Source organism: Eretmochelys imbricata, chromosome 9 (assembly GCF_965152235.1).
Source record: "Eretmochelys imbricata isolate rEreImb1 chromosome 9, rEreImb1.hap1, whole genome shotgun sequence".
NCBI classification, from domain to species: domain Eukaryota; kingdom Metazoa; phylum Chordata; order Testudines; family Cheloniidae; genus Eretmochelys; species Eretmochelys imbricata.
In genome coordinates, this window is record NC_135580.1 from 75662450 (window position 1) to 75690234 (window position 27785).

The window sequence follows — 27785 nt, forward strand, 5'->3', positions numbered from 1 at the left end:
CATTTGTAAGTTGCACTTTTATGGTAAAGAGATTGCTCTACAGTACTTGTATGAGGTGAATTGAAAATTAATTTATCATTTTTACAGTGCAAATATTTGTAATAAAAATAATAATATAAAGTGAGCACTGTACACTTTGCATTCTGTGCTGTAATTGAAGTCAATATATTTGATAATGTAGAAAAACATCCAAAATATTTAATAATTTTCAATTGGTATTCTATTAACAGTGCAATTAAAACTGCAATTAATCATGATTGTTTTTGAGTTAATCGCGTCAGTTAAGTGCAATTAATCGACAGCCCTACTTATTATTATTTATTTGTATTGCTGCAGTGCTCAGAGTTCCCAGTCAAGGGCTAATTGGACTAGGCACTTTACACTTAATCTGAATCCTTGTCACACTGTCAGATGTCCTTTAGGGCATAAACAAGGCTCCTCCACATGTCTATTATGTTGTTTGCTGGAATGGTTACCTTGTTGTTTCTACAACTAACTCTTTCATGAGGATAGATTGTTGGCCTATGGCTCAACCCTCCACTTGGAGAACCAGTGGGCTACTTTTCATCTGGTCCTACTGTTTGACCTGTCCAGCTTGGGTGGCCTTACCAGGAGTTAAGACACATGCCAGCATAGCTCACAGGGTCAGTGGAACATACAAACTTTCCCCCAGCATCAAAGTTCCCAGGCAAGGAAGTGCTACACACACACACAAAATAAAAAAGGCAATTACTGCCCTCAAAGAGCTTACAACCTGAATAAATCCTGTTAATATTAATAGGATGCCTTCCTACTGTTCCCCATGCCCTGGCTGGGTCTACCAGTGTTATAAATGTATTTTGTTATTGAGAAAATTGTTCTAAAAATAAAGATTTTAAAACACCTCACCACAGATTTCAAGGGGAAGACACAGTAATAGCACAGAGAAAGATACGGGGGGGGGGGGGGAGCCCCTGGTTAGAACTACTTCTGTAGTGATTTAAGTGAGAAGTGTTATTTTTAAATTTTTTCTATACTTCATTTCAGTTATTAAGGCACTTTTGCCACTGAGTGTAATATGAAAGGTATGTTGCAGATTATCTTGAAAGATAGTGTGTATGTGTCCTATTATATGATAAGACCACTGTACACTTGTGCCAGTTGTTTCACTGCACAATAAGAGATGATCAATGTAAATCAGTTTGGAAAGTCTATTTTTTAAAATTTTACCGAGTAAAACATTTTCAGATTAACAAATCAAGGGTACGTGCATATAGCAGAAGACGGATATCCATTTAAACCTTTCGGATAGTCAGACATCTGGATAAATCCAGCATAGATTAATCAAGTCTGACTGTATAGCTTTCATTACCCAAACTCTCATTGAAATGAACAGGATGCTTGCAACATTGCTCTCACTGTAAAATTATATAGGTAAGTACGATGGATAAAGTAACACTGACTAGGAAACTAATATGGAATAAGTATAATTTGGTGGTTAAAGCCTCAAGGCAACAGTATTGGTCTGTAAACAGTTATGTTGCAAAATTTTAAAAAAGCAGAAGGAATTAAATACACAAGCTATTAAAATAACATTACAGGCATTGCAGTTTATATGGTATATAAGATTACCCACAGTTCTTATGTAGTCCCTGATAGAGGACTATATAATATAAAACACTGTGCTTAAACACACTAGAAGTCCAGAATAAAGCAGCAGTCTTAACACGGAGTTTCTTTGCTTTTATCGTTTTAGTCAAACCCTTTGTATTATTTTAACACTCTTTTTTGTATTTAAATTTCTAATTTCTTTGATTGGGGAAGGGTGAAAGGGGGGCAACCAATTTAATTCCATAATCCTCCTAAGCCTTACTTAATACAGTCGCTCTATCTTGTGTCTGAATTGCATAGTGGTGCTCGGGGAGTTGCAGCACTTCACAGGAAAATGTCCCATCATCTCCATTCAAGGCACATTGTTTACTCCGCTAAGCACCCTCTTCATACAATTCACATTGCCAAAAACCAAACCAAAACAGAAAAAATACCCACCCCATTTCTGGTCAGGTCTCTTTGCTGCTGTAACTATTTATGATTAAGGAAGCTCATATTCTATTTGCAAGTCATTATAATAATAAATTATAAACAGGAACATTTCTCAGAATGAGGAATTGGTTGAGGTTCCTCTGTGATACAATGGATGGGGCTCCCAGGAGTCAGTTGTTAAAATAATAGCATAGAACCAAGAGAGGGTGAAGGGGATTTCCATTACTCCAATGACATTTGCCTTTTTGGATACTGCGAAACCACCCTGGCCAGACAGGACTTTTCCCTGGAGCTCATACAGTGTGGCTGAAAAGCAAACTTTTTGCGTTTAGATAGACGATGGCCGAAATAACAAATATTTAAGAAAAAAATCAAGGGAGAAGAAACTTCCTACAAGAACTTGATCTACAGCCCTCTCTTTAAATTACACAAGTGGGATACTGTCTTATGCTATCAATATACACACAGTGTAGTTAGCAACACAGGGTATGTTTTTCAAAGCTCCTTAAGTGACTCAAGCGCACAAGTCCTGTAGAAAGTCAATGGGATTCGAGGGTGGGATTTCTGAAAGCACCTAAGTGTCTTAGAAACGTATGTTCCTATATCACTTGGATGCTTCTGAAAATCCTACTCAGTATGTTTTTCAGGAGCAAGGTGTGAACATTTCCAGCAAAATGCAGCTTAATAAAATGTGTTGTCTTCTTATATGGTTGTGGCTATGCTGAAACATTTTTGTTTAAATGGGGAAACAAATGAATAGATCCCTCAGTTAGTTAACTACTTGACAGATAATATCAACTAGACCGGGGTGCCCAACCTACAGCAGGTGGACGATACACGGTCCACCAGAGCATTTCATGAGGCCCGCGGCCTGCTTCAACATAATACACTAATGGCTGATTTATCATCATTTTGTTGTCATGTTTATATCATTTTAATTTACACAAGTGTGAAAATAGGTTGTTTCTATGTGCAGTATTGTTTATCTAAATACATACAAAACAAGCTGAACTTAAAATATAAATCAACACAGGTGACTTTAAATCCTATTAAAATATGTAGAATCTGTTTGGCCCATACAAGGTTGTGCTTATATTTAGGTGGCACTCCTGTGTAATAAGGTTGGGCACTACTGAACTAGACCCTTGGTAGTCTGTCTGATACGATGGACACTGTGCCAGAGCAGGACGAAGCAAAGAATCAGCAGTGCTGCAATCTATGCTATATTACCACAGCCCTCCTCCACAGACAGAATCCTCACACTTCTGATGTTCTCTGTCTGCACTGCTCATTTCCCACCATATCTCTGAAGTTCATCCAAATTACTGGATGGAAGTTCTAGATGTGCAGACAAAATTTTACTCAACCACCTATGAATTAGAAAATACTTGTTACTAATAAAAGTCTGTGGTAAGAGGTTGGGTTCATTGAAAGGAGCTGATAATGCCTCTCTTAAAGCTAGCCTGTATCCCACAAGCACAGGATGCTGCTGCATTGCTGTGCCACTCCAGGATCACCCCAGGATAGGAGTAGTGGCAAGGACAAGAAGTTCGGACTTAACGTAGGGGGTAAGGATGGGGGTGGTGGTTCTGACTTGGTCAGATTAATGAAGAACAGTGACAAAGGGTGGAGAGGAGAGGGGTTTGGAGAACAGATCAGGAATGCAGTTTTGGCCATGTTAATTTTAACTTGCCGGGGGCAGCCAAACGTCTGAGAGACAATCTGAGATGCGAGACACTTTGGGATGCAGGATTGAATGGTGAGAGTTAAATAAAGAACAAAGAGATGATAGCTGAAACTGTGTAATGTTGACCTGAATTTATGGGCTAGTTTATTACGGCTTGCCAATGATCTGACCAGAAGATATTTAGGTTCTTGTCTTATTTCAGGCTACAGGGTTAGAAACCTCAGAGAGTTCAAGGTCATGAGAGGACCCTCAGGTTATGTGGCAAGGACACTTATACTGAGGACAATATCAAAATGTTAAGATTTATCTTTATTAAAATGAATGAAAGAATAATCAAAGATATAAAACATAAAGTCACAAAGCAGTAATACAATTCTAGGGCCCATGGTGCTAACATTTCTATTCTAAAAGACTACCTAAACTGACATACTTATACCCTTCCCTGAAGACCTGGTAGTGGGAGACACAGGACCAGCCTCATCTCTGGCATGCCTGATGAATTCGATGGTCCAGGCTTCCCAAGTTGGTAGGGATCAAGCTCAAGTGTTGAGTAGTTAAGCTATATTGCAAAGCTGAGCTGATAGCTTGATAGAAGATAGGAAAGAATGATCACCTGCATGATTGTTTACCCTCTTATAGGGTCCTGGCCCTGCCTTAATCAGGACCCAAATCCTGTTTCTTCACCCAGATAAATCTTCGGCTACACTTACTCCATAGGTTAACATATTATGACATGTACTCATACATATTAATATCGATTATCTCATCCCTGAAACCATTATCTTTGGCCTAAATCATGACTTCCATGTTCTGTGGTGTACCCTGCAGTTACCAGTCTGTTCCAGACTTACGGTAAACACATTCAGTTCTTTGTTCAGTTCCCCACTCAGTTCCCCAAAGTCAAAAGGGGTAACTGGTAGGCCATTTATCTATGCCAAAGTTTACAAACACTTATGCTAACTTGCTCTAGCTAATCATACAGGATACAGGCCTGTAGGTTCCTTGTGTTACAACCATTATGAATAATATAGACTGAAATTCAGCATAAATAAAACCCAAGAAAATAACAATATAATCAACCAAACCGATGAAGAAAACACTTTATGCAATACAGCAAGCTAGCTGACTAGCCCTATGGGCTAGAGTGAGCAGATGAAATCATCCAGAGAGACTGCAGAAGGAGAAAACAAAAAGGCCCCAAGGACAGAGCCCTATGGAACCCTCACAAAAATGGGTGGAAGGAGATGTTGAAGGAATGGATAGAGGGGTAGAACCTGGAGAGGACAATGCCATGAGGGAGAGGAAGTGATTGACAGTGTTAAAACCAGCAGAGACATCCAGGAGAATGAGGTTGAAGAAGAGGCACTGAGATCTAGCTGAGAAGGGTGTCAGAAACCTCTGTGAGAGCAGTTTACGGTGTGACGCAGGCAGGAGCCAGACTGTAGGAGATCCAGCATGGAGGTGGAGGAGGAGAACATTTAAAAGCAATGCTTATTAAAGGCTTTTTCAATAAGATAACAAGTGAATGGGAAAAAGGAGAGGGTATGGCAGATGCATCATTTTATTTCAGTAAATAAAGGTAACATTTTTAGGTACCCACTATAACACCATTTTAGACAGCCATCATGAAGGCCCCTGGGCACCTTAACTAAAATAGCTGATTGTATCATTCTGGTACAGATGATACACGAAAACTAAACGATTTTAAAAAATCCTCAACACTTAATCTAAGAAAGGAAAAAAATCACAGGCAATATTTAGCACAACATACCTATTAGCTAGATCCATAATTCTATTAAAATTACAGTAAGATTTGTAAATACAGGGACATCGCTACAGAGATACTCTGAGTCACATATTCAGGCGCTAAGGGTCTAATCCTGAAAGGTACTGAGTGCCTTCAGCTCCTATTTACTGCAGTGGAAGTTGAACACCGGATTAGGCTTTAAAAAGGATCCATTTTTTAAGGTTTGCAGTTGCTGAAGTACCTTATCAAGGAAATGTCATGTACTGTTTCTAGGAGTGAGAGCCCTTCTGGGCACTGTCAACTTCCTAGAATTGGAGCTAAAGCTATAATGGTAGCCATTTGCATGAGAAGAAATTTCTTGGTTCTCAGCCGAGCATCCACGGCCCCCTGGGGTTCACCAGCCCTTTCAGGGGGGCTGCAGAGCCCTGTGGCTGAAACCCAATGCTGGAGCTGGGAGTGGCATGGGCTGAAGGCGGTATCCCTCCTACCCCCCAAAGCCGGGAGCAGCGTACAGCTGAAGCTGGCAAACCTCCCTCCCCAAGCCCGGAGCAGTGTGGGGGCTGAAGGGTGGAGCCCCAGTGCGCCCCCGCTGAAGCTGAAAGCCGCACTGGGAGCCTCCCGCCACGCCCATACACGGCCCCTAGCTACTCCGTCCCTGCACCCTGAGCTACTTCCCTGCCTGCACACAGCCCCTAGCTACCCCTCTCCCTGCACCCTGAGCGGTTTTCAAACTTTTTGAACTGAGTCTCCTCTTTGAGTTATATTTTTTGATTGCGTTCCCCCGCAGCCCAGACAGGCTCGGTGGCCTCCTGAGTGAGTCAGGGGGTGGAGCTGGCACTCCTTCCCTGGACCCCGCTGTGCCGAGCTAGGTTGAGCCCTACCAGCCCTTGCCCCCTCACAAATAGAAGTGAAACTATGCCTTATGCCCAAGGGTCCCCCCGGCCTGGAGCCCCAAGTTCCCCCTCCCCAACTGGGCCCCAGCATTTTTATAGCATGTTGAGGGGGGCCTCAGCAAGAAAAAGGTTGAGAACCCCTGAACTAGAGGATGTGTGAACATTCAGGGCCCAATCCAAAGCTCACTGCAGTCAATGGAAAGACTCCTGAGGATTGATCAGGCCCTTAAACACGGATGTGTAAAAGGAGAATTCTAATATCAAGAATAATGAAAATTAGACTGTCAGTTAGGACCTATTCTGCTTTTTCCTAGTTTGAAAAGAACTTGATAACTTGTGAATTTTCCTATATAAATTTTGTCTCAGCAATGTTGTGATACATATATTAATTAAATGGTAAAATTATTTATCTTGGTCTCTAATATATATTTCTACATCTATGTGTACATATATGTACACACATTACTATTGTTATTATAATTACTTTTTTTCTTCTACACTACATCCAATTTAAACACTTGCACCTACGTGTGTGTGTATTACATATTTAGAGAGAGAATTACAGTATGTGTGACCTTTGTAAATAAAAGTTATCACAATTAAATCAATCAACAGGACACTGAACAGCTCACACCCCCTAATGGCTGCCATAACAGATATGAATCAGTCTACAGCATATCAGATGATATTATTTCACACAGATGGCATTCGGTGTTATAGTGCATAGGTTTTAAGATTTGCAAGAGCAATAAATAATGTATTTCTATTTTACTGAATCAGAAGTCTGTAAATTGTAGTACAGATGGAATTATTATAATACAGAATTTAGAGACAAAGGAGACTGTTTTCTTGACTAAGACTATTTCTCGGGAGTCTTTAGAATGGGATAGTATTAAATGCAATTCTTGATTATGGAGCACCATCTAGAGGAACATTGGTATGGCATAGGAGTAAAATGAAATGGTATCAAATTGAAACAAATAGCAAAAATGCAAACTAAGATGCTCCAGAATATCATAACTATTTACTTAATAGCCACCAAGACAGCAAGTTATAAAACAACGTAAGTTTTGAGAAATGTTTTTTGTATATGGCATCATAGTGGTCTACATAAAGTATCTATATTTGTTTTTCCCTGAAATTCAGGCACAACCTTCTGAGTATTTATCAGTTGCAATACATTAAATATGCTGCTAAAAATTCATATGAGGTTGTGATGTTTGATGTATACTTTAAGGAAGCCCTGTACTGTTTTATATCCAGGCATTGGTCACCACCATTGTATAATACAAAGTACAAATTCTTAAGTTCCACTTAAGTTCAGCATATGTTCAGAAAAATAACCCGTAAACATAACAGCTTTTATTTTGCTATGACTTAAACCATATGCAAATTTGACATTCACATCAATTAAATAAAATCAGTTTTTCACTTTTAAAAAGTAAGTATGCTTGTGTAGGAATTTCTCCTGCTCATTTGATTATATTTGCTAGGTATGTGATATGCAAGGTAGACATGTACAAAGGAGGATGGTAAATGTATAAAAGCATTAAAAATTTATTATTTTGTATACATTCTGTAGCCTTTAAACTTCACATGGACACATATACCTATTTGTAAAAACAACAAGGAGTTTGGTGGCACCCTAAAGACCAACAGATTTATTTGAGCATAAGCTTTCGTGGGTAAAAACCTCACTATATATCTAAGAGTCAAGGCAAATCCAGATCCAGATCCAGACATACACCCATTTTTATATATTTAAGGATGGAGGCAAATCTTCTCCCTAGCATGCCTATTCAATTCTACTCTAGACAACAGGATTTGTTCAAGCTTTGATTCATTTCTCCTCTCAGAGCTGACCTGGACAGGATATAGCCCTAGACCAAAGATGGTCAAACTATGGCCCATGGGCCGCATCCAGCCTATGGGACCGTCCTGCCTGGCCCCTGAGCTCCTTGCTGGGGAGGCTAGCCCCCGGCCCCTCCCCCACTGTCACCCCTCCCCCACAGCCGCCAGTGGCGCAGCTGGCTCCATCGGGGCGGTGTGGCTTCCAGGCCTGCCGCTCTGAGTGGCATGGTAAGGGGGCGGGGAGGCTGGATAAGGGGCAGAGGGTCCTGGAGGGCAGTCAGGGGACAGGGAGCGGTTGGATGGGGCGGAGGTTCTGGGGCGGGGGGAGGGTCAGGGGATGGGGAGCAGGGGGGGTTAAATAGGGGGTGGGGTCCCGGGGGGGTAGTTAGGGGCAGAGGGTCCCTGGAGGGGACAGTCAGGGGACAGGGAACGGGGGGGGGGGAGGTTGGATAGGGGGTGAAGTCCCGGAGGGGCGGTTAGGGGCAGGGGGTTCCAGGGGAGGGCAGTCAGGGGAAAGGGAGTGGTGGGGGGAGGTTGGATGGGTCAGGGGTACTGAGGGGGGCAGTCAGGGGGGCGGATAGGGGTCAGGGGGCCAGGCTATTTGAGGAGGCACAGCCTTCCTTACCCGGCCTTCCATACAGTTTTGCAACCCCAATGTGGCCCTCAGGTCAAAAAGTTTGCCCACTCCTGCCCTAGACCTTCACTCACATGACAAAACAAAGTTTTATATCTTTCAAAAACACTATTTTTTGGAAGAATGTTATTTTTAGAGCATATTAAGGCAAGAAAGTGATGTTACTGACTAGAGACAAGTATAATGCATGTTGATGCCATGCATAGCTGGGCAAATTTATTTTGGCTAATAGTAAATTTGCCAAAAAATGCATTTCTTCAAGGAACCGAAACTATTTGTGAATTCAAGTTGAATTCGGTGAACAGTTTCGGTTGGGAAAAAAAAAAGATTTTTTTTTTCAGAAATGTCAACATTTTTTAATCCACATTTTGTTTCAAAAATGTCATTTTGAAATTTTGATACTTTTTGTTCAACCCAAACAAATTTGTTTTGGCCACTGAAAAATGGCTCAGCTTTAATGCTGTGCCATCTTCTCCTCATAGCACTATTAGTGAAATTCAGTTCTGATCTGGTTGGCATGTTTTGAGCAAAGACACTCATTTGAAATATACGGTGGTGTCAATTAGACTTGAAAAGTTGGTGGAATTCTACTATATTACAGTGGAATTCTACTATATTTAGACAGACCATCCTGCTGAGATCAGAGCTTTTGGCCTCTATGTTACAAATAGCGTTGCATGGGTATAACTGAGGACAGAATGTGGTCCGTTCTGAGTAAAGTGCTCAACAAATACATTTCATTGATAATGTTCGAAAACACTTTCAGATGTCATGCTTCCAACAAAGAGGGCTGGACCGTATGAGAGACATGAACCCCCCTGAGGAAATATGCTTAAGTATTCCAGGCCCTTCCACGCCTTCCCACCCCACATGAGGTTATTTAATTGAAAACAAATGGACAAATTCTGCTGCCCTCATTTAGTCCTTTGTAAATCCAGTATAATTCTGCTGCAGTCTGTGAAGCTACTCTGGATGTGTATAGCCAAGCCACGCACAGAGTGTAATGTATTGGGTGCTGTCCCTAATGATTTCTATCTTAAGACTGTTTCTACCGATTGAGCATTCCCATCGTTTTGTTCCTTCTTTATGGAATTTGATCTTCATTCTTTATTAAAAGTAAAACTTTCAAAAGGACCTAAGTGACTTAGGAACCCAAATCCTATTGAAAGTCAGTGGCAATTAGGCTCCTAAATCACTGTTATGCTTTACGAAAAATTTAATGTAACTGTTTCCTCTGTACCACATGATCATGTGGAAAGTGCTTTCTCCACGCACAAATGCTTCTGCTGACAGGCTGCTGGGTGGGGAGGAGGCCAGAGGCAAGTACTTGTGCTCCACATAGGATATGCCTTTCCGTGAACTGGTATGGGGAAGCAGGCATGATTTCAGGAGAAAGGGGAAGTACCACCAGCTAAACCCACCCATCAGCTGCAAACTACAATGGGGAGGGTGCAGAATTAACAGCTTTACGTGGGACATAAATTCCACAAGAGTTTAGATCAGTGGTGGGCAACCTGCAGCCCATCAGGGTAATTTGCTGGCAGGCCGTGAGACAGTTTGTTTACATTGACCATCCGCAGGCATGACTGCCCGCAGCTCCCAGTGGCTGCGGTTCGCCGTTCCCAGCCAATGGGAGTTGGGGGGAGGGTGTAATTACTAGACTTGGTCACATGGTGCTACATGGCTTTCTATGACCTTTTTCTCCCCTTATCAAAATGATCCTGCAGATATCACTGCACTGCTTCAATTTTCCCCATCTCTTTCCAATTCCTAAAGAATCAGTTGATTCCAACATTCCATCTCTCCTCTTTTCAAATGTGGTACCCCAAACACCTACTTTACAACTGAAAAGCTTTAAAGAAAAATAAAATAAAGGAGAATGTAATGAAAACTGGGAGAGGTAAACTTCAGGTAACTTCTTTCAATTTCCCCCTCCCCTTTGACAATTTTGCTCTCTCTTGCTTAATAGCAAAAATTATCATGCTAATTAATGTTCATGTTCTTCTTTATCCTTCCATAATGCTGCTCCCATTAGTCCATTTGTATAACAAAATTCTGATGTGGAGCAATTTGCATAAGTGGACACTGGCATGGCACCTTGCTGTGGCTAAGAGACTCCCTGGTCCTCCAAAATGTGCTGTTTCTTGGATGAGGAGGAGCCAGAAAGAAGTGGGTCATGGAGCTGCAGTTAGGATCCATTGGTTTTAGTATGCCTGGGGAGATGGGGGAGGCAGGGAACAGTGCTCCAGTGGAACTAGGGACAAACTTGCAAGCAGGCATCACTCACCAGAAAGCAAAGACCACTTAGGATGAGATTCATGGGCATGTGCAAAGCAGCACTGTGGAGCAATGTGAAGATGTAGTGGCTTAGAACCTGCCACATGAAAGAAAAGATTCCAAGGGCTGGAGGCTACCCAGAAATAGTCACCGCAACAATAATCTCTTGGATTGGAGGCTGGCCAGGGACGGAGCTATGCAGTTGCCAGTAGGGATGTGAGTAATGATCGATTTGTATTTGATCTGTACACATTGTGCCATGTTCCAAATATCTGTACTCTGTGAACATGAATTAACAAACGGTCATGTGATTATTTAGGTGACGCTTTCTTGTTGATGTACTATTAAATCTGAACATTAGGGAATACTATATAGAGTCTGTGAGTGGCAGGTTTGTGAGTACAATGACTAGGAATCCTGTGAAATCATGCAGCATTTGGCAAGAGACCTCCATTTTGAATGTGTGGGAAGCATATGAGCAATAGAAAGGTGTGCCTGGCGTGGGCATTTTTTCAACCTGTATTAGGCTTTCAGTCTAAAGCCCACTGAAGTTAATGGAAAGATTCAGTGGGCTTTAGAATAGCCCCTATGAAAATAATTCTGCCAAAGCTAAATACAGAAATGGCAAAGCCACTCTCTGTTGTGGTGGTGCAGTTTCAGGGTATGTTACAATTGCCATGGTGAAGTAAGTGCAGGTCAGGCATGCAGAGATATATTAAGCCTGACACATCAATCAAATGGTTGCCAAGGAAACCTGTCATGTTCAAAATGAAATAAGCTCGGTGATTGTTGACACGCAGAAGAAGGCCTGGGCCATGAAAGGACATGGTGCTATACAATGCTCTTGGTGAGATGTTTGCATGTGATATGGATCTATATTCAACTTTGGAAGACAAGGGATTTGTTATATTGCAGAGTATTCTCAAACCACATTATAATATCTCATCTGAGTTTATGTTCAATCAAATTCCTGACATCTGTGAAAAAATATGCCTATAACTATTAATGCTGGGGGCGAGAGAAATATTACCTATGTTCTTCACCACTGAAGCACAGCTCCAAAATAACACAACATGGTTCTTCATTAGTTTTCCTGTTTTCTATGTTGATAACTAATTTAACAGAACTGCAGTTTTGCACTCTCTCTCTCACAAGCGCAGGTACAGTGACTTTCAAGAGTTTTTTGGGAAATATTGAAGAAAAAAAAAGTTACAGAGAGGAGATAATGTTGGAAACTAACACCAAAAGCTAATATTTACAGTTTGGTCTGTTTGTGCACAGCTTGCATCTCTGTCAGTAATGATGCTTTATCCAGCCACTATTTCATATCTGCTATCAAGAGCTACTGGGCTGGAAGCTTCTTGGCTATTTTAAACCCCGAGCATTAGCAATTTCTATACTACCACTTATACAAAAAAGACTATGCCTACCCATCAACCAGTTAATTCAAGATGCTGTAACAACATGGAGCTACTATGTTAAAATGTCTCATTGAAAACAAACCAGCTTGGAGTGTGAACTGTGCAGAGCAACCAAATGCCATAAGTCTGATTCCTTCCCAGTGGACTATTGCTGAAACTAGGGCAGATAATACTGAAGTCATCTGAAACTTAACAGGAAAAAATTAATGTAGACCAGACTGCATCTCTGTAGTAACAGCACTGAGGGCTTTGAAACTGTACTTCACAAAAGTTTTTAAACTATGCATAAATCTAATGAAAGCAGAAACAATTAAATTGTTTCTCATATTTCAGCCACGCTGAAACAGAACACTGGGATTCAGCTACTTGTGTACTAGATCCATGCTCTGTTATATTTTTTCATATTTTTTCTTGGATGACAACTTCTCTAATGTCAAAGCAGCCATTCAAAGCATTGTTTAACAAGTACTGCTACAGAATGCCAAATATGTCAAAATACAACTTCAAAATAAAGAATTAAAAGGTTATTGACTTACTCATCAAGAAACATGTAAAGAGAAGGTAGGACTATGGAGATGTTCCCACAAAAATATAGAGGATCTGTAGTGAACAGCTGTCATTTTATCTGACAGAACGATACATTTTGGCAACCCCATAAAAATATAAAGCTATCAGGTTTTGACATCTTTTGGTATGGCAAAGTCATTTTCTGAAGCTTTGCCAAGCCATGTTTCCTATGAGAAATTATCTGCTGTCCTTGAGGATCTCTAAGTTGGTTGCTACTGTACCCTTCTTCCTCAGAAGGTTGCGAGCCTTTTTTAAAAAAAATGCAATTTAACAGTAATGTCTGTTTTCTTGAACTCTGATGGCAAATTATTTTTACTTGAGTGACTAAAGGTAGCCTAACTGTGGCCCTGATTCTGGAACTGGATGAGGGTCGGTGGACCCTGGCGCCTACATGGAATCTCACTGACTTCAGGGGTTGGCCCACACTGATCCGACTGCAGGACTGAGCCTGGTCTGAACTTCAGAACTGCTGAAGACTTGCAGGTCCAGGTCCTATTTACTCCAATGGGAGGAATGAGTGCTCAGCACCTTTGACGATCAGACCATTTATTTAGGTACCTATCTTTAGGCTTCCAAATTTGAACATTTTGGCTTGAATACCTTTATTTAACAGTTATAGAAGATAGTATATCACTACAAACATATTGTGGTATTATTTATAGGTCTGTTTAAGTTCTTTATATTGTCATTAGAAAACACTAACATGCACATTGTTGTGTATCTTAGTTTAAGAAAACTCTGAATCAAGAACAGTGCACACTACTTTTTTAAATTAATGCTTATTTCCAAACGGCTGCTGTATTCATGCTATCAAATGATCAGACATTGTCTTCAAAGCCCCGTTTATCAGTAGCAACTAGTTGGTAACCAGTCAAACAACAAAAATAATCATGACAAGGTGGGTGAGATAATATCTTTTATTGGACCAACTTCTGTTGGCAAGAGAGACAAGTGTGTAAGCTCAAAAACTTGTCTCTCGTTGCCAACAGAAGTTGGTCCAATAAATGCTATTACCTCACCCATCTTGTCTCTCTCATATCTTGGGACCAATACAGCTACATACAAAAACAGGCATCACATCCGTAAAAGGAATCCCTATTACTTTGGACTGCTGTTACCACTGCAGCTAAGCTTTACCTCTTTTCAGGTTGGCTAGACTAGATGACCTAATACTTTTTTCCACCTCTAATTCACACAGTAGTAAGTAGAACAATAATTGAATCTCATGAATTTCAGTCTTATATGTTAAGGACTGAGTCACGTCTGTTCTTGGCCTCACTCTTTCTAACTACTTCCTTGTGTGGGCAGCAGGATTGTAATGTACTTCTGTAATCACACTTCATCTGTACCCCAGTGCTTGAAATACCTGCCTCTTATCCTAGAGGTGCTTAAAATATTATACATACTTTGTAAAATGCTTAGAGATAAACAGGTATTCATATAGATGTGTAAACATAGCTCAAAAAGGGACAACTGAACTTACACTTTTACGTTTTAAGAATGTGTAAAGGTCATTTCCTGTCAAAACACTGTATTTTAACCATGGGGAAAGACATGCAGATCAAAACGGAAGGCTCCTTTAACTGAAGCAGTCATAACATTAGGCATAAGCGGATTAAACAGATGCTCAGGGCCCCGGCAGCTCAGGGCCCCCCCGATTTAGTACAACTCCCCAGAATACCATTCATCTTAGTTAATGTGGGCATTTTAACACGTGTACACAAGTGCTGTGTGGGTGGATTGTGCGGCCCGGGAAATAATACAATTAGGTCACTGGCCGGACTGCACTAGAACAAATGGTGGAGTCTCTGTAACTTGAAATCAGCCAGAGGTTATGGGCGTGCGGCAGACAGATGAACAGGATGGCCCCTTCTGGCCTTAAAGCCTATGTTTAGAGGAGGATGGTCCTGCTTAGAGCCCCCAGTGGGCAGGCACCGCCTCTAGCCTTAAAGCCCTGCCCTATCTGAAGGCCTCCGCCTCCCCCGGGTGCAGCCGGCCCCAGGATTCCGAACCGGGGTTTCACTGGCGGCTCGGTCAGGCTGCGCGGGGGCCGGCTCAGCCCGAGCTCCCGCTGGGCGCGGTCGAGGAGGCGCGGCGCGAGGACGGCCGCCCGGGCAATGCATCAGCCAGTACGCAGGAGGCGCTGTGTGCCAGGGGTGACAATGCCGGGCCTCAGCACCGCCCACCGCCGGGGAGGGATCGAGTCACAGCGCGCAGGACGCAGACCCGGAAGCCGCATAGGGCCGCGGCATCACCGAGTTTCCGGAAGACTCTTACCAGAGCGTCTCTGTCCAGGCACGTCCTCCGAGTCCGTCCGTCCTTCCTTCCGCTTGGGCTTTCCCCTGCCTGGGCGGCCGCCCCCGAGTGGTGGGCGGCGGCGCTGCACCCTGCTCGGCGGCTGCCTGGGGCCGGGATATCTATGGGGCGAAACGAGATGCAATGAACCCGAGAGCGAGCGAGACAGCGACGAGCGCGACGGACACACACCGGAGCCGCTCCATGGGGGATCGGCCGCAGTAGGAGCGGCTCCCCCCGGGTACGATCCGCCCCTGTCCCCCCCTCGGGCCTCTGGAGGAGGATGGCGACAGCGGCCGCCCCGACCCAGCTGGAAGCCGGTGGGTATCGCTGGCGGGGGGAGGCGGGCGGCGCTCCCTGCCGGGTGTCCTCCTTGTAACCGCGTCCCCTTCTTCTCCGCAGAGCTCTACTACCTGATCGCCCGCTTCCTGCAGTCCGGACCCTGCAGGAAATCCGCCCAGGTGAGCGGCCAGCGCGGGGCTCCGGCCGGGCCGGCCCCGCCGCCAGGGCCAGCGGGGGGACGGGGTTGGGCGGCTGGGGCGGCGGTGCCGAGAGGGAGGTTTTCCTGTCGCTACACCGGACTCACGTCCTTTGTGTCTCTCCCCAGGTGCTGGTGGAGGAGCTGGAGGCGCACCAGGTAGGGGCTACGGGCGGGCGGGTGGGAGTCGCCCGGCCCCGCAGCGGGGCCTCCTGCGGCTCTCGGGGACGCTTCGGGGAGCAGCGGGGACGGGTCGGGGGTTGCCCTGCGGCGGGCGCCACTCCGGCTGCTGCCTGTGCGGGGGTGGGCAGGGCCTCGGAGCGGGGTAAGGATCATCCCCGCCTGGGGCCGGGCCGTGGAGCGGCTGGGGCACCGGGGCCGGGCTGGCTGGGACCGGGGCTGGGGGAGGTGCGGGAGAGGCCGTGCCTGCGCTGACTGCCTCCTCCCCCGCCGCAGCTGATCCCCCGCCGCCTGGACTGGCAGGGCAAGGAGCACCGGCGCAGCTTCGAGGATCTGGTGAGTGAAGTTTCGCTCCAACTTCCCCGTAAGTTCCCCCACCCGGCCGCCGCTCCCCACCGTGGGGTGAGCGCTGAGCCCCGGGGTGGGGTGGGGAGCTGCCGCCTCGCTGGGGGTGGGGAGCGTGGGGGGAGTTACTGCCCCCGGCGCGTGTGTGCGGGGGGCTGCGAGCGAGGTGCCTGTTGTGGAGGGTTATCTGAGGGCACGAGAAGGAGCTTGCGGGGGGAGGGGGGCTGGCGAATGGCACAACGCTTAACAAGCTGTAGTTCCGTGTGTGGGAATGGAAGCTGCCTTCTGATTGGCTGCAGCTCCAAAATACGGGAACTGAGGAGAGGGCCAGTGTTTCTGCATTGGGGGGCGGGGAGGACACCATGGCCCTGGCACAGTGAGAGGCTGGGGGGCAGCCAGGGGGACAGCTGGAGTCCAAGGGTTACTTACTGCGGCTGAGTAATAACCCTGTGAGCTGTGGGCCCCTTGTCATTGATGGTGACAATACCAGCAACGCTTCTTTGGCCTTCTAGGATTTCAAAGCACTGAGGTGCTGTCACCTTTAAATGGGGTCTAAACAAACCTTTTAGCAAACCTACCAACTCCAGTGATATTTCCACTTTTAAAAAACAATTCAATGTAAATAGTTTCCCCCTCTTCTCCTCCCCCCACCATTAAAAACAAGTAAACATTGTCCTGCAGTGCTGGAAACCCAGCCTTCGCAGCCAACACTAAATGTCTTGTATGTGAAACCATCAACAAACAAATGACACTCTGCATTGATTGCTCTTGTCCCAGATGAGAGGAAATGCTAAATGTAACCAAAATATAGTAACAAGAAAATAGATTATTAGAACTGAAAGAACTTCCCTGAAATCCAATGTTACTGGTAAGGTAAAGAAAGTTTACAACATAAAATAGTGCAATAGCTTTTTAACAACCTCAGAATGTCCGCTGTGAAGTAACACAAAGCATCTGCAGTTTTCAAGAGGGGAACTAAAAGGCAGGTTAGTTGTTTAAGTGACACACAGGAAGTCACTGGACAGAGACAGTATTATGATTCAAGGGTTCCTGGCTCTGGCCTATTTTCAATCCATCACACCACACTGATGTAATTGACTGCCTTATTTAAACAATAAATCCTTTACAAGGTCACTTAAATGTTTCAGGAATATGTAGTAAAAATATGAAATGTTTCATATTATAGTTATCAAATCCAGAGATTCCATGTGCAGAGACACAAGGAAATCAGAGCGAGTGACTCGTTCCCTCTAGAGATGTTGGCTCCCCTCTGCAATGAAGCTGCATGTGGCCTTTAGGCCCCTGGAGACTCTCTGGGCCTGATCTTCAGAGGGGGTGGCACCTGAAGCTCCTGTTGACTGCAGATGAAGTACTTGGGCTTTCAGCCCCTGGAGACTCTCAAAGTCTAATTTTCAGAGGTTGCGGGCATCTGCAGTTCCTGCGGACGGTACATGCAGTTGTGGTGGTTCTGTATGGAAGCAGCAAAGACTGGAAGAAATGAGTCGGTTTTCATTGTTTTTGGAGGGTACAAGTGCCCCTCCCCCGTGCACTTTTAAAGTTACCAGGAGTTACATACAATAAAGCTTAGCACCAATATATGACTTTGCAGTTCAGAATTATGTTAAATCATTATTATTAACTTTCACAACACCCATATTTGGCATGTATATGATCTTGACTTGCCCTGCCTGTCTATCAGAAACTGAAGATAAGTACCTGTTTCCCTTCCAACCCCACAAATTATAATGATCGTGTGGAAGGGTGACATGGTATTGCTCAAACTTTACTACATTTTTATTGACTGAATAATAAGTTTTTCATGTGGTAGTGTCCCCTAGAACAGTAACTTTTAAGTTAAACTAAAAAATGGGAAGTCTGCCTTAGAGAGGGGACTTACAGCATCCATACCTTGTGGCTTTTCTTTTCCCTAAGCTTATGGAGAGTTGAAAGAGACTATAATGCTCCATCTAACCTCTGTCAGATGGTAGCCTGGCCTGATATTTAAACTGAAAGAAAGGGAGTAAGTACTGTGGTGAATAAAACTTCAGTGCAATATTTTTTTCTAGGGAACCCAATATCTGGCTGCTAGGTTATTTCATGTTTGCTCTGTGATTATATCTGTCACCTGAGATGAACTCTAACAGTAGGGGAGGCCGAATCTGATTTCAGGCAAATATGGCGTTTGCTTCAACAGTAGCATTAATCTTTGCACTTTTGTTCTTTATATTATTAAATCCATCCACGCTTTCTGGAGTACTTTGGGGCACCTCTAGATTACCTTGTTTGTTCATCTAATGGCATTTGAGGCCACATAAAATTCTTTAAAACTTTAATCTTGTACCAGTAAAATGAAGACAATAAAAATCAGGTGGGGGGAAAAATAGCTGAGAAAAAACAAGGTTTCTGAATTGTTTGGAAGTGGTTGTGATTTCTATATTTTAATAGATAAAAGATTTTGCTTTCGGACTTAAAAACAGGCAGGAAATTTCCCTCATTTGCATTTTATGTTAATATTACGTAACTAGTTAAGGTGGGTTACAGTAGAGTAAAGGAGTATAAATTAAATATTGTGTGTTTGTAGCTCTCTGTTATGGCTGCCTTCATGTTGTTCATTTTCTTTCCTGCTAGCCTTTTCTATTAATTCCCAGAATAAAGCTTTATCTGACCTGAGGATGTTGGAGGAATGGCTTTTCTCCAGCCCTCATCATTCAGGGTTTGATATACTTGATGTCTGGATTCTTGAATGTATGTGACTATGTATATTTGGACTACTTGTCTGGCCTCAAGTATTCTGCAGGAGAGTAAGATATTTGAAGATATTGTGCAGAACAGTGCCACCATCATGAGGTGCCCAGGTCATGATGAAATTCATTTTAATAGTCTTTCTTGGAAATATAACTGGGGATCTTGAAGACGCAGTTATCACTCCTTACCAATCATTTACACATTGAATTAAAAATCTCTTTTTAAAAGGATGCAGCATCACTGCTCCTTCATGCTGATGCCAATATTAACAACATAGAGAAGGCAGATAGGTGAATTGCCAAGGAAGAACTTTTATTTTTGCTTGTTCCTATGGTGTATAAAGAGTGGCCTCATTTATTTTTTTTCTTTCTTTTTCCACATCTTTTCTAAATCTTAAAGAGTATCAAGTCTTGATTTCCCTGTTCTTGCTGCAGGATTCTCTAGAGATCTTGTCCCTCATTTGAATAGAGAAGGGTTGTTTTAAATCTTTCACAAAAGAAGCTTTTGTCCTAAATGATAGTCAGGAGCTTGAATTCAACAGGTTTTAACAAACTCACTGTTTTATACAGTTTGACTAAATATTTGGCTTTTGGGAAGTGACCAGGAATATAACTAAAAACCTGCTTTGTAGACTTTTCCTCTATTTATAATTTTGTTTTTAATTGTAGCCGTAAGCAATTTTTAAAAGTACATTTTAAAAACAGGGTTTTCTTTATTAAATTTTAGAAAAAAAGTTGCCCTCTGATTCTGTACAATTAACAATGAGAATATAATTAACAGGGGTAAGAGAACTCTATTAATTCTTGCCTCCAGTCTGCTCAGACTTGTGTGTTATATCCAGAATCTTCTGAATTTCTGTGAAGTTTTCTCTGTATTTCTATTCTGTTTGGACCTGGTCTTGTACTTAAAAGTCAGATAATATGGGGCATAAGAAGAGTCATTTAAAATGTGTTTAAGGGCAAGTAAGAATTTTAAACATACTTGCTGAACAAAAACTGTAGAGATTTCTGGCCACGTTTGTATGTGTATTACTCTTCATTGAAAAGATGAGGGGGATGGGGGAACAACAATTTTGGACACTTTTACACAAGTGCTGTGACTAATGCTGTGCATCTGCTTGCATATGCAATACGATCAACTTAGTGAACTCTATCAGGGGTAGTCAATAGGCGGCCTGCGGGTCAAATCTGGACCACCAGACGCTTTTGAACCAACCCCAAAATCTTTTTATTTACTTATAATTAGTGTTGTGGGCTTTTTTCTTTCCTCTGGAGTGTGGACCTTGACTATGCCTTGACCAAGAAATTTGGACCTTGACAAAAAATAATTGACTACCCCACTCTAAAGGCTTGCCTTCACTAGACTTTTTTTTTTTAACCTTGGGCTATTGATAGCCAATGAATGTTTGAGCTACCTCTGGTGTGTTTGTAAAAGCTAATGTGGATGCTCTCCATGTGTTTGTTACAGCCTGTGTCCACACTAGCCTTCAGAAACACTCAAAGTGATTAGAGTTCATTGACAATCAATAATTTGAAATTTGGTTGGGGGGGGGGGGAGATCTAGTGAATACACCTGCTTGGTTGTTGTGCAGGCTAATTATCCCATCTGGCTTACCTCATCAGTAATGCCTCTAGCTGGCTACTTTTACAGGTTTTGTTCATTGCATTTAAAATGGATTGGCTGTGTCCTGGTTTCTGATGTGCTGTCTTATTTGGTTAGGCCTATCTTGATCTGTTTGCTGAAGATGTGTACATGGTTTCCTGGGTTCCCTGAGACCTACTGGTTTTGGGTACTGATCCTGTAATCTGATCTACGTAGGCATTTAATTCAGTGGGACTTCATACCAATGAAAGGCTCTGCCAGTATGGAACAGATTGTAGGACTGGGTCCCAAGTTCTTACCTTGTCTATTTAAGTTACTTAAAACTAGCTGTGAGATTGTGGGGCCATTATTGATAGACATCGTCAATGCCAATCCTAGCAAGGGAGAAGGGTATTGGAAATCCTTGTACATAAGTCAGCTCATCTCAAACAAACAACATTGCTTGATAATAGGGAGCTTGCAACCCATTCTCAAACCTTTTATTTTTAGAGAAGGTGGTTGAGTGGATGGTAGCTTTACAGCCACAGGTATATTTGGACACCAGTGACATCCTGGGTGTGTTCCAGATTCTGAACTTCCTTTTGAGTTGAAACTCCCCTCATCAGGGTCTTCAGTAACTTCCTGCTTACCTTATATAACAGTCAGGTAGCTATTTTGGTCCTTCTGGACTTGGTTGCTTTTTGATACGGTTGACTGTTGGTTGTTGCTTTAGCAGCTGAGGGAAATTGGGTTTGGGCGAAAGTCATATCTAGACAGGAGAGATCTATCGTTGATGACAATTGTCTATCCACAAGGAATTTGGTATGCAAGGTCTCTCAAGATGCTATGCTCTCTCCTGTATTAAATACATATGAGACTGGTGAGATCACTTCAAAGAAGAAAGTGGGATCTGATCAATATGCTAATGATATGCAAGTTATTAGTTCCTGCACCATAACTCCGCAAAGTCAGTCGCTAATCTGAATGAGTTTGCCAGACGGATATGTTGGAGCTATCTACTCTCCATCTCTGGGAAGCAAGAAGTCTTGCTTGTGGATAGAAGCTGTCATGAAGACTCATTTTCTTTGTTTCCCATTTATTGAGGGGCCTCTTTCACAGACAGTGAGCAATGTTAAGAATTTAGTCACTTTTGACTTAACTGTATTATGGTGATCCTTAACAGAACAATATACTCTTGATAGTTGAAGCTCCCTTCTAGCATTGGTTCCAGCGGCTCTTCTGCATTGCTTGCAGCAACTTGTTTGTGACTAGTTTTTGAGCAATCATGGTCATATTACATTCACGCAGTGTTCTTTATGTTGGCTGCTTATGAAGTGACCAATTCACTTTAATCAGTTCTGTTTGCTCTTTAAGTCCTTCAGTGTATTGGGTGTGGCTATACTGATGACCTCTTCCATAAGCCTCATCTTGCTATTAATTCTAGAATCTTTGGCAGAGCTCAACATTACTGGAATTATTGCTACTTTCCCTTTTGAGAAGCAGTGGTTGCTCAGGTGGCACTGAAGGGCCTGATTCTCTGATCCCTCTCATAGTTGAATGAGAAGCATTTTAGTTGCTTTTTGTCAAGTATAGGGTTGTATTTAGAAAATCCTCCTTTTTTATATGCTAATTGATGTTACTCATGGAAGTGTATTGTAGACGATGTGACTCATCATGTTGTGCCAGGATAATACCACTGCTATTGACCATTTGGAATCCTAATGTCATAATAATCCACCTGACAAACTACCCAGGTTGGAATGCGAGTGCTGTGTGTGTGCATATCGTTTCTTTGCAATGGATGCAATGCCAGAATGTCTGGCTCTACTTTAATAATAAGTAGTTAGGCCTGCTGTTTGGTGAAATGAAGAGACAGATTACAATATAGTGGGACAAGGTGGGTAAGGTAATACCTTTTATGGGCTTGACTTCTTTTGGTGTGAGAGACAAGCTTTCGAGGTTACACAGAGCTCTTCTTCCGTAGACTCATTTTAGCTGATGAAAATTTCTTCATGGCATCAGAGCATGTGGGATATAACCTATATATGCTTGCAGTGTTATTTGGTCCCAGGATATTAGTGAGATGAGGTGGGTGAAGTGATATCTTTTATTAGACCGACTTCTGTTGGTGAAAGAGAGAAGCTTACACAGAGCTCCTCTTCAGGCCTGGGAAGGGTACTCAGAGTGTAAGATACATTGTATCATTAATAGCTATTTTCTAGTTTTCAGATCTGTAGTATGTAATTATGGCTGTCCTCTTGATGTTGACCATAAAAAGGAGGTAGAAGCAACTGAGTATTCTGTTTGTGTGTGTGGGGGGAGGGGGGGTGAGAAAACCTGGATTTGTGCTGGAAATGGCCCAACTTGATTATCATGCACATTGTAAGGAGAGCGATCACTTTAGATAAGCTATTACCAGCAGGAGAGTGGGGTGAGAGGAGGTATTTTTTCATGCTTTGTGTGTATATAAAAAGATCTTCTACACTTTCCACGGTATGCATCCGATGAAGTGAGCTGTAGCTCACGAAAGGTTATGCTCAAATAAATTGGTTAGTCTCTAAGGTGCCACAAGTACTCCTTTTCTTTTTGAGTATTCTGTGTTGGAAGAACAATTTCAACTGAAAATCTTAACACTGAATTTTAAATGCCATTTATTAGAAATAGCAAAAGTAAGACTGGTTTGGAAATTTCAGATGGCCAGATGCTACTTGCTTGCTATTCATAGTGGCTAACGAAGAAGCTATTTGTTTGTTTTTGTATTGGGAAATAGGCTATCTTTATCTAGGAAAGGGCAATACTGAAGAAGAATGCAGACCATTTTCTTATGATGGGAGACTTGAATCTTACACCCCATGGGTATGGAGTAAGTTCAGTTAATGTCAGGTCTTAATGGCACCCATTCACAACAGCTAAAAACTGAGCAGACAGACCTTGCAGCTATTGTAATGTTTCCAGGTTTTTCCACACCCCCTATTGTTTAGGTTTTAAATGGAACGTGTTTGTAACAACAGTATGGGGTTAATATGTCTGTCAAGTGAGGAAGGCCATCGTTTTTTATCTGAGTAATAGATACTTTGTGTGAAAAGAATAAACTGGTGTGGTGAAATAGAAAATGGTTCCCCAAACTGCACTCTGCTTACTCAAAGTACTCCATTGAAAACACTGAGGTTTGAGGGATTTTTGTTTCTTCCTCTCTGGCTTTCAGAATTTCAAAATCAACATGTAATACTTGAAACTATAATATAAGCTATTGAGTTGGCTAGTGGTATGACCTTACTGGTCAATTTTCTTAACGTCCAAGGTATTTACAGGATTCTTTTAGATATACTGGGTGTAATTCATATTGAGTTTTAACAAAAATTGTTCTTGCTTGTCTGTGTACTTAGATATTTAAATATGAACTGAATAAATAAAATACTAAATGAAAAAAGCTCAGATGAAGAGAAGATTTTTTTCTACCCCTACCTCCAATTTTAGGAAAAATAAAAATGGCGTGTGGTGTTTCATGTGTTTAGGTGGCAGCCAATGCACACATCCCTCCAGACTATCTTCTGAAAATCTGTGAGAGAATTGGACCCCTCTTAGACAAAGAGATCCCACAGAGTGTTCTTGGAGTGCAGACTTTACTAGGCGTGGGACGGCAATCTTTGCTAAGGGCAGCAAAAGGTAAGATTTGAAGTCCACATAATCAAGAAAGATTAATATTTAATGCAAAGTATCTTCTAAGTTTGGTGGTCTGAGGCATTTGCATACTTGTATGAGCATTCCTCATGCTACTTTCTATGGTCAGTTTCTACGTTCTAGTTACAGAATTGCTAAAACACAACCACTAGGAGAAAGTTTGGCCTTCTCTAAGGCCAGGATTACACTAGAAAAGGTTTGCTGGTATAGCTGTAATGGCAAACCCTCCAAGCATAGGTGCAGCTTATACTGGCGAAAAGGTGCAGTTGCTGATGAGACTTATATTGGTTCTAGAAATGAAATAAGCTGTCCTGGGAAAAGCTGTCCTTTTTATACCAATTTAGCTGTGTTTACACTTGGAGTTCTGCCAGTACAATATTGCAAAAAAACCATTGCCCCTAAACAGCACCGGCAAAAGTGGCACTGGCCTGAGGCTATGTCTACAGTAGCACTTTTGTCGGTTAGGGATGTGAAAAAATGACCCTCCTGATCGAAAAAAGTTTCACCAACAAAAGCGCCAGTGTAGACAGCACTATGTTGGTGTAGAGCGACTTTTATATGGGAGATCTTATAGCAGTGCAGCTGCAGCAGTACAGCTGTGCCATTGTAGGGTCTGTAGTGTAGACATAGCCTGAAGTTGATAGGAGATGTAGAAGAGTGATGTGTGCAACATCCAAACTGGACATAAGGGCCACTGCTTTGCCTGTAAGCTATCAGCTATTGTCATCCTGAAGAATGGGAGTCTTGAGATGTTGCAAGCAATGTGTTAATTATATCCCAGACTCTAGGTTACTTTAATATGAAATGAAAAAACCAAAACCATAAATTCAGCTTCTAAACCCCACCATATATTAGAAATAATCAGTCAAACTGTTAACAACAACCCACTCCCCACCCACCCCCTTATTTTTCCATCATACCAACCATCCCTCCTCCTTCCTACTCCTTCAAAGTCTTTTTTAAAAAGATGAGCTTTGCATTATACCGTAAAGGTCAGCAGATTTGAACTACTTCAGATCAAGGGGGAGAAAACTCCAAAGTTGCGGGACTTTCATAGAGGATACCCTACTAGCAGTCTTATCTCTTGTAAATTTAAGATACTATAGTTCAACATACAATAACCTGTGAGAGAGCTTTTCTTAGGAGAGGATACATGTTGCCACTCAGCACTACGCAGGTTATCCCAAGCAAGTGTCCATAAAACCTTTATACCACACCAGCTTTTATTCTGTCTATGCATATGTGGTACAGAAAAATTATTTTAGAAATACTCAGTTATTTTAAAAGATGTTATTGAGACAGTTGAATGTACATTACTAGATACATTACTTTGAATACTTGTGGCTATAGCTCACGAAAGCTTATGCTCAAATAAATTGGTTCGTCTCTCAGGTGCCACAAGTACTCCTTTTCTTTTTGCGAATACAGACTAACACGGCTGTTACTCTGAAACCTGTCATTACTTTGAATGTAACTGTGCAACACTTAGAAGGAGAAAAATGAATAAATGTAAGACAGCTGTAAAAATAACATGTAATACCTTTTTTTATATCTAAAAATGTCATAAAACTGGAAGAGCTGTATCTGTTCCTTTCATGGCTACGAGTGAGTTCTGGGTCCCACTGGGAAGCTGGGAGTCTCCTCTCTCATTCGGATGTTGTGCCTGAGGGTAGCTCTGCTAAACCATGGGATATCACTTTAAAATGGTGCCATTTTTCAGTAAAAAAAAAAGCTGCCACAAGACCAGGGCTTAATCTTGCCTGATATGCGCCCTTGGCAGGTGTAATGTGGTGGAGAAATTCCATACTTGTAGGGAGAAGAATGATTAAACAAACAAACCCCTGTTCCAGTTTCAGTGTTAGAATAAATCCCAGGGCAGATGATTACTGGGCAGAGCTCAGATGAGTCAGTCAGAGATACAGGATAACTTGAAGAGCAATGTGATGAATTCATTTATTACAGGGAGATTTCTTCCATGTATTTGACTTTCTGTATAGAGAAAGTATATTGGCCTTGTGCCACTTGATGGGTAAACAATATCTTTGTTCTAAGAAGTAGTAGTTCTTTCCAGAATGACAGTTTATGGATCTTTTAAAGTTGCACTTGAGTAGTCTAGATAGTGACCGCAAATAGAGAGCTCACACCTTTGTTCTAGAAAGCTTAAGGTGCACTTCTATATATAATTATTACAATAAGAGAAAGCTATGATAGAATTTGGGTTGTACTTAAATATTCCATCAGGGTTCTGCCTGGATTTGGATACTCCGTGTTCATGGATTCAATGGTGATGCATGAGTCCATCCGTCAGGGGCATTAGTCTTCTGCTCCACAGCCCTTCCTCATCATAGAAGCTCAGTTCTGTCCTTCCAGATGGCCACTAATGGAAAATGCCCAGCTCTGGTTTCCGAGGCACTTTGTTGAGCAGGCTCAGAAAATGCACTATTGTTTCCATTAGAGGGAAGGCTGTCTTGAGGCCAACTGGCAGCAAAGTAGCTGGAGAACCTTAAAAGAAAATGGCCTTAATTTTAAAAACAATGTTTTAAAAGAGAGAATGTGGAAAGCATATTGCCACCAATTGAAGGAAACCAGATTTATTAAAACAAAAATCTTACTCACCCCCATTCCAAGTCAAAAGTATTTGTGTGTACTGTCTTCCAAATGTGTAATACACTGGGACTTTCTTAATGCAAATTAAGATGAAAAGTTGAGATTTACTTTTTTAGTGTTCCTTCCTCATGTGAAGTTTATGAAATGTTGTTTTTACATTAGTAATTACATTTACTCTGACTCTCTCACAGTTTCCCCCTGCCATCAAATTTAGACTTTCTAAACCTGAGAAGCCAAGTAAATAAAGAGAGAATTTGAAAATGTTTCTCAGACTTTATCACGTAGTAAATACAAAGCAGAGTTTCATCATCATTAATTTGTCTGAAACCTGACTCTTTAAAATGATTCAGCTGCATTTTAAGAAATCTGTGATTCCCTGTAGCCAGGCCATACTAGGAAGTCAGGGGATGAGTTTGTGGTGTTACCAGTATTTGGACAAATAGGTCAATTGGATACAGAACCCACCTCTGCAGCTCTTTTTTATTTTTTTATTTTTGATCAACTGTTAATTTCATTGATCTAGACTGCAGGCATACACTATGGAAGGGATCTGCATTTGCAGCTCTTCACAGAGGCCGACCTCCCGAACTACCTGTAAATTATGGGAAGCCACCAAATGTGGGTAAGTAATATCCCATTAAAATATAAAGTGTTTTGGATTTTATTCGTATCTTTATTAGCATTTTCAGTTGAAACTTTTGTTATTAATCCAGACGCTACTTTAGGTTTTCATTTACATTTTTTGATGAGTTTCAAGATGAACTCATCCCAAAA

At 42.1% G+C, this 27785-nt stretch overlaps 1 protein-coding gene and 1 long non-coding RNA gene across 5 annotated transcripts in view; one reads left to right on the forward strand and one right to left on the reverse strand.

Moving 5' to 3' along the window:
* The window catches only part of LOC144270449 (uncharacterized), a 73826-nt gene extending 57504 nt beyond the window's left edge, over positions 1–16322 (reverse strand). For all 3 annotated transcript variants that reach the window (XR_013347157.1, XR_013347156.1, XR_013347158.1), the window contains exons 1-2: positions 15981–16322; positions 15377–15516 (exon numbers count right to left, since the gene is read on the reverse strand). This is a non-coding gene — a long non-coding RNA (uncharacterized LOC144270449). The remainder of the gene's footprint in view (positions 1–15376; positions 15517–15980) is intronic.
* Positions 15512–27785, forward strand: part of BRWD3 (bromodomain and WD repeat domain containing 3) — an 88296-nt gene continuing 76022 nt past the window's right edge. For both annotated transcript variants that reach the window (XM_077826923.1, XM_077826924.1), the window contains exons 1-6: positions 15512–15714; positions 15797–15855; positions 16002–16031; positions 16329–16388; positions 24239–24389; positions 27535–27633. In XM_077826923.1, coding sequence (XP_077683049.1) covers positions 15678–15714; positions 15797–15855; positions 16002–16031; positions 16329–16388; positions 24239–24389; positions 27535–27633 — 436 coding nt within the window. In that variant the 5' untranslated portion in view covers positions 15512–15677. The remainder of the gene's footprint in view (positions 15715–15796; positions 15856–16001; positions 16032–16328; positions 16389–24238; positions 24390–27534; positions 27634–27785) is intronic.